Source organism: Salmo salar, chromosome 19 (assembly GCF_965601325.2).
Source record: "Salmo salar chromosome 19, fSalSal1, whole genome shotgun sequence".
Lineage (NCBI taxonomy): Eukaryota > Metazoa > Chordata > Actinopteri > Salmoniformes > Salmonidae > Salmo > Salmo salar.
The window spans coordinates 42,464,519-42,481,320 of record NC_138309.1 but is presented as its reverse complement, the minus strand read 5'-3'; the positions used below and the strand labels follow the sequence as shown (position 1 = coordinate 42,481,320).

The window sequence follows — 16,802 nt, the reverse complement described above, 5'->3', positions numbered from 1 at the left end:
TGGATCCAGTTGCAGAGGGAGCTGTTTAGTCCCAGGGTCCTTAGCTTAATGATGAGCTTTCAGGGCACTATGGTGTTGAATGCTGAGCTGTAGTCAATGAATAGCATTCTCAACTAGGTGTTCCTTTTTTCCAGGTGGGAAAGGGCAGTGTGGAGTGCAATAGAGATTGCATCATCTGTGGATCTGTTGGTGCGGTGTGCATTTGGAGTGGGTCTAGGGTTTCTGGGAAAATGGTGTTGATGTGAGCCAGCCTTTCAAAGCATTTCATGGCTACAGACGTGAGTGCTACGGGTCAGTAGTCGTTTAAGCAGGTTACCTTAGTGTTCTTGGGCACAGGGACTATGGTGGTCTGCTTGAAAACATGTTGGTATTATAGACTCAGACAGGGAGAGGTTGAAAATGTCAGTGAAGACACTTGCCAGTTGGTCAGCGCATGCTCGGAGTACATGTCCTGGTAATCTGTCTGGCCTAGCAGCCTTGGGAAATTTGACCTGTTTAACTTCTTTGGGATAGGGGGCAGTATTTTCACGGCCGGATGAAAAACGTACCCAAATTAAACTGGTTACTACTCTGGCCCAGAAACTAGAATATGTATATTATTAGTATATTTGGATTAAAAAACACTCTGAAGTTTCTAAAACTGTTTGAATGGTGTCTGTGAGTATAACAGAACTCATATGGCAGGAAAAACCTGAGAAAAATTCAACCAGGAAGTGGAAGATCTGAGAATTGTGGTTCTTCTTTCTAATCCATATCGAAACGACAGTGTTTGTGGGGTCACGGTGCACTTCCTAAGGCTTCCAATGGCTGTCAAAAGCCTTCAGAAAGTTGTTTCATCCGTCTCCTGTAACCGGGCAGAGTATAGGAGCTCAGTGGACTGCCTGGGGACAAAGGGATTTGATATGAGCGATCCCGCGAGCGCACCTTTCCTTATTTTTCTTCTGGAATGAATACGCTATTGTCCGGCTGGAATATTATCACATTTTTACGTTAAAAATACCATAAAGATTGATCGTAAACAACGTTTGACATGCTTCTAAAAACGGTAATGGAACATTTTGACTTTTTGTGTCTCAAATTACGCTCGCGCATTATGCCTTTGGATAGTGACCTGAATGCACGAACAAAACGGAGGTATTTGGACATAAATATGGATTATTTCGAACAAAAACAACATTTCTTGTGGAAGTAGCAGTCCTGGGAGTGCATTCTGACGAAGATCAGCAAAGGTAAGAGAATATTTATAATACTAATTCTGAGTTTAGGTGACCCCAGAATTTGGCGGGTGTCTGTAAAGCTTGCTTTGATGGAGAGCTATGTACTCAGAATATTGAAAAATGTGCTTTCGCCGAAAAGCTATTTTAAAATCTGACACAGCGGTTGCATAAAGGAGTACTGTATCTATAATTCTTAAAATAATTGTTGTGTATTTTGTCAACGTTTATGATGAGTATTTTTGTAAATTGATGTGCACATTCACAGGAGGTTTTTGGTGGGAATACATTTTCTGAACATCACGCGCCAATATAAAATGCTGTTTTTGGATATAAATATGAACTTTATCGAACAAAACATATATGTATTGTGTAACATGATGTCCTAGGAGTGTCATCTGATGAAGATCGTCAAAGGTTTGTGCTTCATTTAGCTGTGTTTTGGGTTTTTGTGACATATATCCTTGCTTGGAAAATGGCTGTGTGGTTATTTTTGTCTATGTACTCTCCTAACATAATCTAATGTTTTGCTTTCGCTGTAAAGCCTTTTTGAAATCGGACAATGTGGTTACATTAAGGAGAAGTGTATCTTTAAAATGGTGTAAATAGTCGTATGTTTGAGAAATTGAAATTATGATATTTTTGCTGTTTTGCATTTCGCGCCATGCTATTTCACTGGCTGTTAAATAGTGTGGGACGGTCACGTCCCACCTTGCCCATAGAAGTTAAAGGCCTTACTCACTTCTCCTGCGGAGAGCGTAATAACACAGTCGTCTGGAACAGCTGATGCTCTCATGCATGTTTCAGTGTTACTTACCTCAAAGCGAGCATAGAAGTTATTTAGCTCATCTGGTAGGCTTGTGTCACTGGGCAGCTCTTGGCTGTGCTTCCCTTTGTAGTCTGTAATAGTTTGCAAGCCCTGCCACATCCGACGAGCGTCGGAGCCGGTGTAGTACGATTCGATCTTAGTCCTGTATTGACGCTTTGCCTGTTGATGGTTCGTCGGAGGGCATAGCAGGATTTCTTATAAGCTTCCGGGTTAGAGTCCCACTCCTTGAAAGCGGCAACTCTACCCTTCAGCTCAGTGTGAATGTTGCCTATAATCCATAGCTTCTGGTTGGGGTATGTACGTACAGCCACTCTGGGGACGACGTCCTCGATACAGTTATTGATAAAGCCAGTGGCTGATGTGGTGCACTCCTCAATGCCATCGGAAGAATCCCAGAACATATTCCAGTCAAGTTCCCGGACATTTCTGGGGGGAATGGCCCTAGACCTCACCCTCCGATCCAACAGGTCCCAGATGTGCTCTATGGGATTGAGATCCGGGCTCTTCGCTGGCCATGGCAGAACACTGACATTCCTGTCTTGCAGGAAATCACGCACAGAACGAGCAGTATGGCTGGCGACATTGTCATGCTGGAGGGTCATGTCAGGATGAGCCTGCAGGAAGGGTACCACATGAAGGAGGAGGATGTCTTCCCTGTAACGCACAGCATTGAGATTGCCTGCAATGACAACAAACTCAGTCCGATGATGCTGTGACACATCGCCCCAGACCATGACCTCCAAATCGATCCCGCTCCAGAGTACAGGCCTCGGTGTAACGCTCATTCCTTCGATGATAAACGCGAATCCGACCATCACCCTTAGTGAGACAAAACCGCAACTCGTCAGAGAAGAGCACTTTTTGCCAGTCCTGTCTGGTCCAGCGACAGTGGGTTTGTGCCCATAGGCAACATGTTTGCCGGTGATGTCTGGTGAGGACCTGCCTTACAACAGGCCTACAAGCCCTTAGTCCAGCCTCTCTCAGCCTATTGCAGACAGTCTGAGCGCTGATGGAGGGATTGTGCGTTCCTGTTGAAACTCGGGCAGTTCTTGTTGCCATCCTGTACCTGTCCTGTGTGATGTTCAGATGTACCGATCCTGTGCAGGTGTTGTTGCATGTGGTCTGCCACTGCGAGGATGATCAGCTGTCCGTCCTGTCTCCCTGTAGTGCTGTCTTAGGTTTCTCACAGTACGGACATTGCAATTTATTGCCCTCGCCACATCTGCAGTCCTCATGCCTCCTTGCAGCATGCCTAAGGCACGTTCATGCAGATGAGCAGGGACCCTGGGCATCTTTCTTTTTGTGTTTTTCAGAGTCAGTAGAAAGGCCTCTTTAGTGTCCTACGTTTTCATAACTGTGACCTTAATTGTCTACCGTCTGTAAGCTGTTAATGTCTTAATGACCGTTCCACAGGTGCATGTTCATTAATTGTTTATGTTTCATTGAACAGGCATGGGAAACAGTGTTTAAACCCTTTACAATGAATATCTGTGAAGTTATTTGGATTTTTACGAATTATCTTTGAAAGACAGGGTCCTGAAAAAGGGAAAAAAAGTTCCAACCTCGCTCTGTGGTTGTATGTAGACAGCTAGGAAAAATACAGATGAAAACTCTCTGGGTAAATAGTGTGGTCTACAGCTTATCAGAAGATACTCAACCTCAGGCGAGCAAAACTTTGAGACTTCCTTAGATATCGTGCACCAGCTGTTGTTTACATAAATGCCTTGGCCACCGCCCCGTGTCTTACCAGAGTGTAACGGGCGTCGTAAGGATTGGACCAAGGTGCAGCAGGAACGTGTATACTCATCTTCTTTATTTATTTAAAAGAAAGAAAAACAAAAGAAACACGTATACAAAAACAACAAACGACACGAAACAGTCCTGTCAGGTGCACAGACACAAAACAGGAGACAACTACCCACAAATACTTATTTCCCTCATTAAAATGCAAATCAATTTGTAACATTTTTGACATGCGTTTTTCTGGATTGTTTTGTTGTTATTCTGTCTCTCACTGTTCAAATAAACCTACCATTAAAATTATAGACTGATCCTTTCTTTGTCAGTGGGCAAACGTACAAAATCAGCAGGGGATCAAATACTTTTTCCCCCACTGTACGTGCTTTCAGTTCGTCCCATTTATTTTCTAGCGATTGAACGTTAGCTAGCAGAACGAAGGGCAAGGGCAGATTAGCCACTCGTCGCCTGGTCCTCACAAGGCACCCTGATCTTTTGCCTCGAAATCTCAGTTTCCTTCTTCAGCGAATCACGGGGATCGGGGCCTGGTCGGGTGTCAACAGTATATCCCTCGATGTCCGACTCATTGAAGAGAAACTCTTCATCCAGTTTGAGATGAGCAATCCCAGTTCTGATGTTAAGAAAATATTTTCGGTCATAAGAGACGGTAGCAGCAACATTATGTACAAAACGAGTTACGAACAATGCGAGAAAACAAACAAAATAGCATGATTGGTTGAGAGCCAATTAGACGGCAGCCCTACCCATTGGCGCCATCACGTGTGTGCATGCGTAGTCATACCTGAAAGTGGAAGATCCCAGCATAGTCCTCTTGGAAGGACTGACCATGAGGGACCACTCGGTGGAGTAGCCTCTCATTGAGGGTTAGAGAGGCTATGGCTGCTAGGAGCCAGCAATCACCTGATGGAGGGAGGGAGAGTGAGAGGGGAGAAAGAGACGGGAGTGAGAGAGAGGGGAGAAAGAGGGGAGAAAGAGAGGGGAGTGAGAGAGAGGGAGGGACAGAGAGAGGGGAGAAAGAGGGGGAGGGAGGGTAAGACAGATAGACAGAGAGAGAGATTGTTGCAATCATTTAAATTGAATGTCCAGCAGGTGGAGTGTGTACAAGGGTGTGCTTGTGTATGGATGTCAGCCAGGGCCCACCCAGCTCTGGTCCAGGGCCCACCCAGCTCTGGTCCAGGGCGTTAGTATGGCATTAGTCCCTCTAGGAAGAAAGCTGCACTAACAACCAAGTACTACCGTTACTACCTACTATTACCTACTGTCCTGCCCCATAGTCCAACTCTGTTCTATGGAAGAGAATTTTCCACATTCACTTGAACATGTGAAAGGGGAAATTGTTTGGCGCTTGATTTATTGAGCCAGCTACCACTGTACAGCACTTTACTTTAATGGAGGCAAATTCGACAGGCCTCACAATGATGACTGAGGTCTTGTAAAAGCATGTTGTAAATATGGATGGAAGCAAGGCAAAGATCTGGATGAGATATTATATGGCTGTGATGGGTGGCACTATCACTGATAGGAGAGGGGGAGAAGACGGCACTATCACTGAGATGAGAGGGGGAGAAGATGGCACTATCACTGAGAGGAGAGGGGGAGAAGACGGCACTATCACTGACAGGAGAAGGTGAGAAGACGGCACTATCACTGAAAGGAGAAGGGGAGAAGACGGCACTATCACTGAGAGGAGAGGGGGAGAAGATGGCACTATCACTGGTAGGGGGAGAAGACGGCACTATCACAGACAGGAGAGTGTGAGAAGACGCCACTATCACTGACAGGAGAGGGTGAGAAGACGGCACTATCACTGACAGGAGAAGGGGAGAAGACGACACTATTACTGATAGGCGAGGGGGAGAAGACGGCACTGTCACTGAGAGGAGAGGGGGAGAAGACGGCACTATCGCTGATAGGAGAGGGGGAGAAGACGGCACTATCGCCGATAGGAGGAGAAGACGGCACTATTACTGAGAGGAGGGAAGACGGCACTATCACTGAGAGGAGAGGGGGAGAAGACGGCCCTATCACTGAGAGGAGAGGGGGAGAAGATGGCACTATCACTGAGAGGAGAGGGGGCGAAGACAGAACTATCACAGAGGAGAGGGGGAGAAGATGGCACTATTACGGAGAGGAGAGGGGGAGAAGACGGCACAGTCACTGAGAGGAGAGGGGAGAAGATGGCACTATTACTGATAGGAGAGGGGGCGAAGACGACACTATTACTGATAGGAGAGGGGGAGAAGACGGCACTATCACTGAGAGGAGAAGAGGAGAAGATGGCACTATTACGGAGAGGAGAGGGGGAGAAATCGTCACTGTCACTGAGAGGAGAGAGGGAGAAGACGGCACTGTCACTGAGAGGAGAGGGGGAGAAGACGGCACTATTACTGATAGGAGAGGGTGAGAAGATGACACTATTACTGATATGAGAGGGGGAGAAGATGGCACTATTACTGATAGGAGGGGGGCGAAGACGACACTATTACTGATAGGAGAGGGTGAGAAGACGACACTATTACTGATATGAGAGGGGGAGAAGACGGCACTATCACTGAGAGGGGGAGAAGACGGCACTATCACTCAGAGGAGGAGAAGACGGCACTATCACTGAGAGGAGGAGAAGACGGCACTATCACTGAGAGGAGGAGAAGACGGCCCTATCACTGAGAGGAGAGGGGGAGAAGATGGCACTATCACTGAGAGGAGAGGGGGCGAAGACAGAACTATCACAGAGGAGAGGGGGAGAAGATGGCACTATTACGGAGAGGAGAGGGGGAGAAGACGGCACAGTCACTGAGAGGAGAGGGGAGAAGATGGCACTATTACTGATAGGAGAGGGGGCGAAGACGACACTATTACTGATAGGAGAGGGGGAGAAGACGGCACTATCACTGAGAGGAGAATAGGAGAAGATGGCACTATTACGGAGAGGAGAGGGGGAGAAATCGTCACTGTCACTGAGAGGAGAGAGGGAGAAGACGGCACTGTCACTGAGAGGAGAGGGGGAGAAGACGGCACTATTACTGATAGGAGGGGGGCGAAGATGACACTATTACTGATAGGAGAGGGTGAGAAGACGACACTATTACTGATATGAGAGGAGGAGAAGACGGAACTATCAATGAGAGGAGGAGAAGATGGCACTATCAATGAGAGGAGAGGGGGAGAGACGGCACTATCCCTGAGAGGAGAGGGGGAGAAGACGACACTATTACTGAGAGGAGAGGGGGAGAAGACAACACTAAAACAGAGAGGAGAGGGGGAGAAGACGGCACTATCCCTGAGAGGAGAGGGGGAGAAGACGGCACTATCACTGAGAGGAGAGGGGGAGAAGACGACACTATTACTGAGAGGAGAGGGGGAGAAGACGGCACTATCACAGAGGAGAGGGGGAGAAGACGACACTATCACTGAGAAGAGAGGGGGAGAAGATGGCACTATCCCTGAGAGGAGAGGGGGAGAAGACGGCACTATCACTGGGAGGAGAGGATTAGAAGACGGCACTATCACTGAGAAGAGAGGGGGAGAAGACGGCACTAGCACTGAGAGGAGAGGGGGAGAAGACGGCAATATCACTGAGAGGAGAGGGTGAGAAGACGGCACTATCACAGAGTAAAGGGGGAGAAGACGACACTATCACTGAGAGGAGAGGGGGAAAAGACGACACTATCACTGAGAGGAGAGGGGGAGAAGACAGCACTATCACTGAGAGGAAAGGGGGAGAAGACGGCACTATCACTTAGAGGAGAGGGGGAGGAGACGGCACCATCACTGAGAGGAGGAGAAGACGGCACTATCACTGAGAGGAGGAGAAGACGGCACTATAACTGAGAGGAGGAGAAGACGGCACTATAACTGAGAGGAGAGGGGGAGAGATGGCACTATCCCTGAGAGGACAGGGGGAGAAGATGACACTATTACTGAGAGGAGAGGGGGAGAAGACAACACTATAACTGAGAGGAGAGGGGGAGAAGACGACACTATTACTGAGAGGAGAGGGGGAGAAGACGACACTATTACTGAGAGGAGAGGGGGAGAAGACGACACTATCACTGAGAGGAGAGGGGGAGAAGACCGCACTATACCTGAGAGGAGAGGGAGAGAAGACGGCACTATCACTGACAGGAGAGGGGGAGAAGACGGCACTATCACTGGGAGGAGAGGATTAGAAGACGGCACTATCACTGAGAAGAGAGGGGGAGAAGACGGCACTTTCACTGAGAGGGGGAGAAGACGGCACTATTACAGAGAGGAGAGGGGGAGAAGACGACACTATCACTGAGAGGAGAGGGGGAGAAGACAGCACTATCACTGAGAGGAGAGGGGGAGAAGACGGCACTATCACAGAGGAGAGGGGGAGAAGACGACACTATCACTGAGAAGAGAGGGCGAGAAGATGGCACTATCCCTGAGAGGAGAGGGGGAGAAGACGGCACTATAAGTGGGAGGAGAGGATTAGAAGACGGCACTATCACTGAGAAGAGAGGGGGAGAAGACGGCACTATTACTGAGAGGAGGGAAGACGGCACTATCACTGAGAGGAGAGGGGGAGAAGACGGCCCTATCACTGAGAGGAGAGGGGGAGAAGATGGCACTATCACTGAGAGGAGAGGGGGCGAAGACAGAACTATCACAGAGGAGAGGGGGAGAAGATGGCACTATTACGGAGAGGAGAGGGGGAGAAGACGGCACAGTCACTGAGAGGAGAGGGGAGAAGATGGCACTATTACTGATAGGAGAGGGGGCGAAGACGACACTATTACTGATAGGAGAGGGGGAGAAGACGGCACTATCACTGAGAGGAGAATAGGAGAAGATGGCACTATTACGGAGAGGAGAGGGGGAGAAATCGTCACTGTCACTGAGAGGAGAGAGGGAGAAGACGGCACTGTCACTGAGAGGAGAGGGGGAGAAGACGGCACTATTACTGATAGGAGAGGGTGAGAAGATGACACTATTACTGATATGAGAGGGGGAGAAGATGGCACTATTACTGATAGGAGGGGGGCGAAGACGACACTATTACTGATAGGAGAGGGTGAGAAGACGACACTATTACTGATATGAGAGGGGGAGAAGACGGCACTATCACTGAGAGGGGGAGAAGACGGCACTATCACTCAGAGGAGGAGAAGACGGCACTATCACTGAGAGGAGGAGAAGACGGCACTATCACTGAGAGGAGGAGAAGACGGCACTATCACTGAGAGGAGGAGAAGACGGCACTATCACTGAGAGGAGAGGGGGAGAGACGGCACTATCCCTGAGAGGAGAGGGGGAGTAGATGACACTATTACTGAGAGGAGAGGGGGAGAAGACAACACTAAAACTGAGAGGAGAGGGGGAGAAGACGACACTATTACTGAGAGGAGAGGGGGAGAAAACGACACTATCACTGAGAGGAGAGGGGGAGAAGACGACACTATTACTGAGAGGAGAGGGGAAGAAGACGACAATATCACTGAGAGGAGAGGGGGAGAAGACGGCACTATCCCTGAGAGGAGAATAGGAGAAGATGGCACTATTACGGAGAGGAGAGGGGGAGAAATCGTCACTGTCACTGAGAGGAGAGAGGGAGAAGACGGCACTGTCACTGAGAGGAGAGGGGGAGAAGATGGCACTATTACTGATAGGAGAGGGGGCGAAGACGGCACTATTACTGATATGAGAGGGTGAGAAGATGACACTATTACTGATATGAGAGGGGGAGAAGACGGCACTATCAATGAGAGGAGGAGAAGATGGCACTATCAATGAGAGGAGAGGGGGAGAGACGGCACTATCCCTGAGAGGAGAGGGGGAGAAGACGACACTATTACTGAGAGGAGAGGGGGAGAAGACAACACTAAAACAGAGAGGAGAGGGGGAGAAGACGGCACTATCCCTGAGAGGAGAGGGGGAGAAGACGGCACTATCACTGAGAGGAGAGGGGGAGAAGATGACACTATTACTGAGAGGAGAGGGGGAGAAGACGGCACTATCACAGAGGAGAGGGGGAGAAGACGACACTATCACTGAGAAGAGAGGGGGAGAAGATGGCACTATCCCTGAGAGGAGAGGGGGAGAAGACGGCACTATCACTGGGAGGAGAGGATTAGAAGACGGCACTATCACTGAGAAGAGAGGGGGAGAAGACGGCACTAGCACTGAGAGGAGAGGGGGAGAAGACGGCAATATCACTGAGAGGAGAGGGTGAGAAGACGGCACTATCACAGAGTAAAGGGGGAGAAGACGACACTATCACTGAGAGGAGAGGGGGAAAAGACGACACTATCACTGAGAGGAGAGGGGGAGAAGACAGCACTATCACTGAGAGGAAAGGGGGAGAAGACGGCACTATCACTTAGAGGAGAGGGGGAGAAGACGGCACCATCACTGAGAGGAGAGGGGGAGAAGACGAGACTATTACTGAGAGGAGAGGGGGAGAGGACGACACTATCACTGAGAGGAGGAGAAGACGGCACTATCACTGAGAGGAGGAGAAGACGGCACTATCACTGAGAGGAGGAGAAGACGGCACTATAACTGAGAGGAGGAGAAGACGGCACTATAACTGAGAGGAGAGGGGGAGAGATGGCACTATCCCTGAGAGGACAGGGGGAGAAGATGACACTATTACTGAGAGGAGAGGGGGAGAAGACAACACTATAACTGAGAGGAGAGGGGGAGAAGACGACACTATTACTGAGAGGAGAGGGGGAGAAGACGACACTATTACTGAGAGGAGAGGGGGAGAAGACGACACTATCACTGAGAGGAGAGGGGGAGAAGACCGCACTATACCTGAGAGGAGAGGGAGAGAAGACGGCACTATCACTGAGAGGAGAGGGGGAGAAGACGACACTATTACTGAGAGGAGAAGGGGAGAAGACGGCACTATCACAGAGAAGAGGGGGAGAAGACGACACTATCACTGAGAGGAGGAGAAGACGGCACTATCACTGAGAGGAGAGGGGGAGAGACGGCACTATCCCTGAGAGGAGAGGGGGAGAAAATGACACTATTACTGAGAGTAGAGGGGGAAAAGACAACACTATAACTGAGAGGAGAGGGGGAGAAGACAACACTATTACTGAGAGGAGAGGGGGAGAAGACGACACTATCACTGAGAGGAGAGGGGGAGAAGACGACACTATCCCTGAGAGGAGAGGGGGAGAAGACGGCACTATCACTGACAGGAGAGGGGGAGAAGACGGCACTATCACTGGGAGGAGAGGATTAGAAGACGGCACTATCACTGAGAAGAGAGGGGGAGAAGACGGCACTTTCACTGAGAGGGGGAGAAGACGGCACTATTACAGAGAGGAGAGGGGGAGAAGACGACACTATCACTGAGAGGAGAGGGGGAGAAGACAGCACTATCACTGAGAGGAGAGGGGGAGAAGACGGCACTATCACAGAGGAGAGGGGGAGAAGACGACACTATCACTGAGAAGAGAGGGGGAGAAGATGGCACTATCCCTGAGAGGAGAGGGGGAGAAGACGGCACTATAAGTGGGAGGAGAGGATTAGAAGACGGCACTATCACTGAGAAGAGAGGGGGAGAAGACGGCACTATTACTGAGAGGAGGGAAGACGGCACTATCACTGAGAGGAGAGGGGGAGAAGACGGCCCTATCACTGAGAGGAGAGGGGGAGAAGATGGCACTATCACTGAGAGGAGAGGGGGCGAAGACAGAACTATCACAGAGGAGAGGGGGAGAAGATGGCACTATTACGGAGAGGAGAGGGGGAGAAGACGGCACAGTCACTGAGAGGAGAGGGGAGAAGATGGCACTATTACTGATAGGAGAGGGGGCGAAGACGACACTATTACTGATAGGAGAGGGGGAGAAGACGGCACTATCACTGAGAGGAGAATAGGAGAAGATGGCACTATTACGGAGAGGAGAGGGGAGAAATCGTCACTGTCACTGAGAGGAGAGAGGGAGAAGACGGCACTGTCACTGAGAGGAGAGGGGGAGAAGACGGCACTATTACTGATAGGAGAGGGTGAGAAGATGACACTATTACTGATATGAGAGGGGGAGAAGATGGCACTATTACTGATAGGAGGGGGGCGAAGACGACACTATTACTGATAGGAGAGGGTGAGAAGACGACACTATTACTGATATGAGAGGGGGAGAAGACGGCACTATCACTGAGAGGGGGAGAAGACGGCACTATCACTCAGAGGAGGAGAAGACGGCACTATCACTGAGAGGAGGAGAAGACGGCACTATCACTGAGAGGAGGAGAAGACGGCACTATCACTGAGAGGAGGAGAAGACGGCACTATCACTGAGAGGAGAGGGGGAGAGACGGCACTATCCCTGAGAGGAGAGGGGGAGTAGATGACACTATTACTGAGAGGAGAGGGGGAGAAGACAACACTAAAACTGAGAGGAGAGGGGGAGAAGACGACACTATTACTGAGAGGAGAGGGGGAGAAAACGACACTATCACTGAGAGGAGAGGGGGAGAAGACGACACTATTACTGAGAGGAGAGGGGAAGAAGACGACAATATCACTGAGAGGAGAGGGGGAGAAGACGGCACTATCCCTGAGAGGAGAATAGGAGAAGATGGCACTATTACGGAGAGGAGAGGGGGAGAAATCGTCACTGTCACTGAGAGGAGAGAGGGAGAAGACGGCACTGTCACTGAGAGGAGAGGGGGAGAAGATGGCACTATTACTGATAGGAGAGGGGGCGAAGACGGCACTATTACTGATATGAGAGGGTGAGAAGATGACACTATTACTGATATGAGAGGGGGAGAAGACGGCACTATTACTGATATGAGAGGGGGAGAAGACGGCACTATTACTGATAGGAGGGGGGCGAAGATGACACTATTACTGATAGGAGAGGGTGAGAAGACGACACTATTACTGATATGAGAGGAGGAGAAGACGGAACTATCAATGAGAGGAGGAGAAGATGGCACTATCAATGAGAGGAGAGGGGGAGAGACGGCACTATCCCTGAGAGGAGAGGGGGAGAAGACGACACTATTACTGAGAGGAGAGGGGGAGAAGACAACACTAAAACAGAGAGGAGAGGGGGAGAAGACGGCACTATCCCTGAGAGGAGAGGGGGAGAAGACGGCACTATCACTGAGAGGAGAGGGGGAGAAGACGGCACTATTACTGAGAGGAGAGGGGGAGAAGACGGCACTATCACAGAGGAGAGGGGGAGAAGACGACACTATCACTGAGAAGAGAGGGGGAGAAGATGGCACTATCCCTGAGAGGAGAGGGGGAGAAGACGGCACTATCACTGGGAGGAGAGGATTAGAAGACGGCACTATCACTGAGAAGAGAGGGGGAGAAGACGGCACTAGCACTGAGAGGAGAGGGGGAGAAGACGGCAATATCACTGAGAGGAGAGGGTGAGAAGACGGCACTATCACAGAGTAAAGGGGGAGAAGACGACACTATCACTGAGAGGAGAGGGGGAAAAGACGACACTATCACTGAGAGGAGAGGGGGAGAAGACAGCACTATCACTGAGAGGAAAGGGGGAGAAGACGGCACTATCACTTAGAGGAGAGGGGGAGAAGACGGCACTATCACTTAGAGGAGAGGGGGAGAAGACGGCACCATCACTGAGAGGAGAGGGGGAGAAGACGACACTATTACTGAGAGGAGAGGGGGAGAGGACGACACTATCACTGAGAGGAGGAGAAGACGGCACTATCACTGAGAGGAGGAGAAGACGGCACTATAACTGAGAGGAGGAGAAGACGACACTATTACTGAGAGGAGAAGGGGAGAAGACGGCACTATCACAGAGAAGAGGGGGAGAAGACGGCACTATCACTGACAGGAGAGGGGGAGAAGACGGCACTATCACTGGGAGGAGAGGATTAGAAGACGGCACTATCACTGAGAAGAGAGGGGGAGAAGACGGCACTATCACTGAGAGGGGGAGAAGACGGCACTATTACAGAGAGGAGAGGGGGAGAAGACGACACTATCACTGAGAGGAGAGGGGGAGAAGACAGCACTATCACTGAGAGGAGAGGGGGAGAAGACGGCACTATCACAGAGGAGAGGGGGAGAAGACGACACTATCACTGAGAAGAGAGGGGGAGAAGATGGCACTATCCCTGAGAGGAGAGGGGGAGAAGACGGCACTATAAGTGGGAGGAGAGGATTAGAAGACGGCACTATCACTGAGAAGAGAGGGGGAGAAGACGGCACTAGCACTGAGAGGAGGAGAAGACGGCACTATCACTGAGAGGAGGAGAAGATGGCACTATCACTGAGAGGAGAGGGGGAGAGACGGCACTATCCCTGAGAGGAGAGGGGGAGTAGATGACACTATTACTGAGAGGAGAGGGGGAGAAGACAACACTAAAACTGAGAGGAGAGGGGGAGAAGACGACACTATTACTGAGAGGAGAGGGGGAGAAAACGACACTATCACTGAGAGGAGAGGGGGAGAAGACGACACTATTACTGAGAGGAGAGGGGAAGAAGACGACAATATCACTGAGAGGAGAGGGGGAGAAGACGGCACTATCCCTGAGAGGAGAATAGGAGAAGATGGCACTATTACGGAGAGGAGAGGGGGAGAAATCGTCACTGTCACTGAGAGGAGAGAGGGAGAAGACGGCACTGTCACTGAGAGGAGAGGGGGAGAAGATGGCACTATTACTGATAGGAGAGGGGGCGAAGACGGCACTATTACTGATATGAGAGGGTGAGAAGATGACACTATTACTGATATGAGAGGGGGAGAAGACGGCACTATTACTGATAGGAGGGGGGCGAAGATGACACTATTACTGATAGGAGAGGGTGAGAAGACGACACTATTACTGATATGAGAGGGGGAGAAGGCGGCACTATCACTGAGAGGGGGAGAAGACGGCACTATCACTGAGAGGAGGAGAAGACGGCACTATCACTGAGAGGAGGAGAAGACGGCACTATCAATGAGAGGAGAGGGGGAGAGACGGCACTATCCCTGAGAGGAGAGGGGGAGAAGACGACACTATTACTGAGAGGAGAGGGGGAGAAGACAACACTAAAACTGAGAGGAGAGGGGGAGAAGACGACACTATTACTGAGAGGAGAGGGGGAGAAATCGTCACTGTCACTGAGAGGAGAGAGGGAGAAGACGGCACTGTCACTGAGAGGAGAGGGGGAGAAGATGGCACTATTACTGATAGGAGAGGGGGCGAAGACGGCACTATTACTGATATGAGAGGGTGAGAAGACGACACTATTACTGATATGAGAGGGTGAGAAGATGACACTATTACTGATATGAGAGGGGGAGAAGACGACACTATTACTGATAGGAGGGGGGCGAAGATGACACTATTACTGATAGGAAAGGGTGAGAAGACGACACTATTACTGAGAGGAGAGGGGGAGAAGACGGCACTATCACAGAGGAGAGGGGGAGAAGACGACACTATCACTGAGAAGAGAGGGGGAGAAGATGGCACTATCCCTGAGAGGAGAGGGGGAGAAGACGGCACTATCACTGGGAGGAGAGGATTAGAAGACGGCACTATCACTGAGAAGAGAGGGGGAGAAGACGGCACTAGCACTGAGAGGAGAGGGGGAGAAGACGGCAATATCACTGAGAGGAGAGGGTGAGAAGACGGCACTATCACAGAGTAAAGGGGGAGAAGACGACACTATCACTGAGAGGAGAGGGGGAAAAGACGACACTATCACTGAGAGGAGAGGGGGAGAAGACGGCACTATCACTGAGAGGAAAGGGGGAGAAGACGGCACTATCACTGAGAGGAGAGGGGGAGAAGACGGCACCATCACTGAGAGGAGAGGGGGAGAAGACGACACTATTACTGAGAGGAGAGGGGGAGAGGACGACACTATCACTGAGAGGAGGAGAAGACGGCACTATCACTGAGAGGGGGAGAAGACGGCACTATCACTGAGAGGTGGAGAAGACGGCACTATCACTGAGAAGAGAGGGGGAGAAGACGGCACTATCACTGAGAGGGGGAGAAGACGGCACTATTACAGAGAGGAGAGGGGGAGAAGACGACACTATCACTGAGAGGAGAGGGGGAGAAGACAGCACTATCACTGAGAGGAGAGGGGGAGAAGACGGCACTATCACAGAGGAGAGGGGGAGAAGACGACACTATCACTGAGAAGAGAGGGGGAGAAGATGGCACTATCCCTGAGAGGAGAGGGGGAGAAGACGGCACTATAAGTGGGAGGAAAGGATTAGAAGACGGCACTATCACTGAGAAGAGATGGGGAGAAGACGGCACTAGCACTGAGAGGAGGAGAAGACGGCACTATCACTGAGAGGAGGAGAAGACGGCACTATCACTGAGAGGAGAGGGGGAGAGACGGCACTATCCCTGAGAGGAGAGGGGGAGTAGATGACACTATTACTGAGAGGAGAGGGGGAGAAGACAACACTAAAACTGAGAGGAGAGGGGGAGAAGACGACACTATTACTGAGAGGAGAGGGGGAGGAAACGACACTATCACTGAGAGGAGAGGGGGAGAAGACGACACTATTACTGAGAGGAGAGGGGAAGAAGACGACAATATCACTGAGAGGAGAGGGGGAGAAGACGGCACTATCCCTGAGAGGAGAATAGGAGAAGATGGCACTATTACGGAGAGGAGAGGGGGAGAAATCGTCACTGTCACTGAGAGGAGAGAGGGAGAAGACGGCACTGTCACTGAGAGGAGAGGGGGAGAAGATGGCACTATTACTGATAGGAGAGGGGGCGAAGACGGCACTATTACTGATATGAGAGGGTGAGAAGACGACACTATTACTGATATGAGAGGGGGAGAAGACGGCACTATTACTGATAGGAGGGGGGCGAAAATGACACTATTACTGATAGGAGAGGGTGAGAAGACGACACTATTACTGATATGAGAGGGGGAGAAGGCGGCACTATCACTGAGAGGGGGAGAAGACGGCACTATCACTGAGAGGAGGAGAAGACGGCACTATCACTGAGAGGAGGAGAAGACGGCACTATCAATGAGAGGAGAGGGGGAG

The 16,802-nt window shown here is 50.5% G+C and overlaps 1 protein-coding gene across 1 annotated transcript in view; it reads right to left on the bottom strand.

Annotated features, from left to right (window-relative positions):
- Positions 1–16,802, bottom strand: part of LOC106592837 (calpain-1 catalytic subunit) — a 258,943-nt gene that overhangs the window by 207,521 nt on the left and 34,620 nt on the right. The window contains exon 7 of the mRNA XM_082965521.1: positions 4,583–4,701. Coding sequence (XP_082821647.1) covers positions 4,583–4,701 — 119 coding nt within the window. The remainder of the gene's footprint in view (positions 1–4,582; positions 4,702–16,802) is intronic.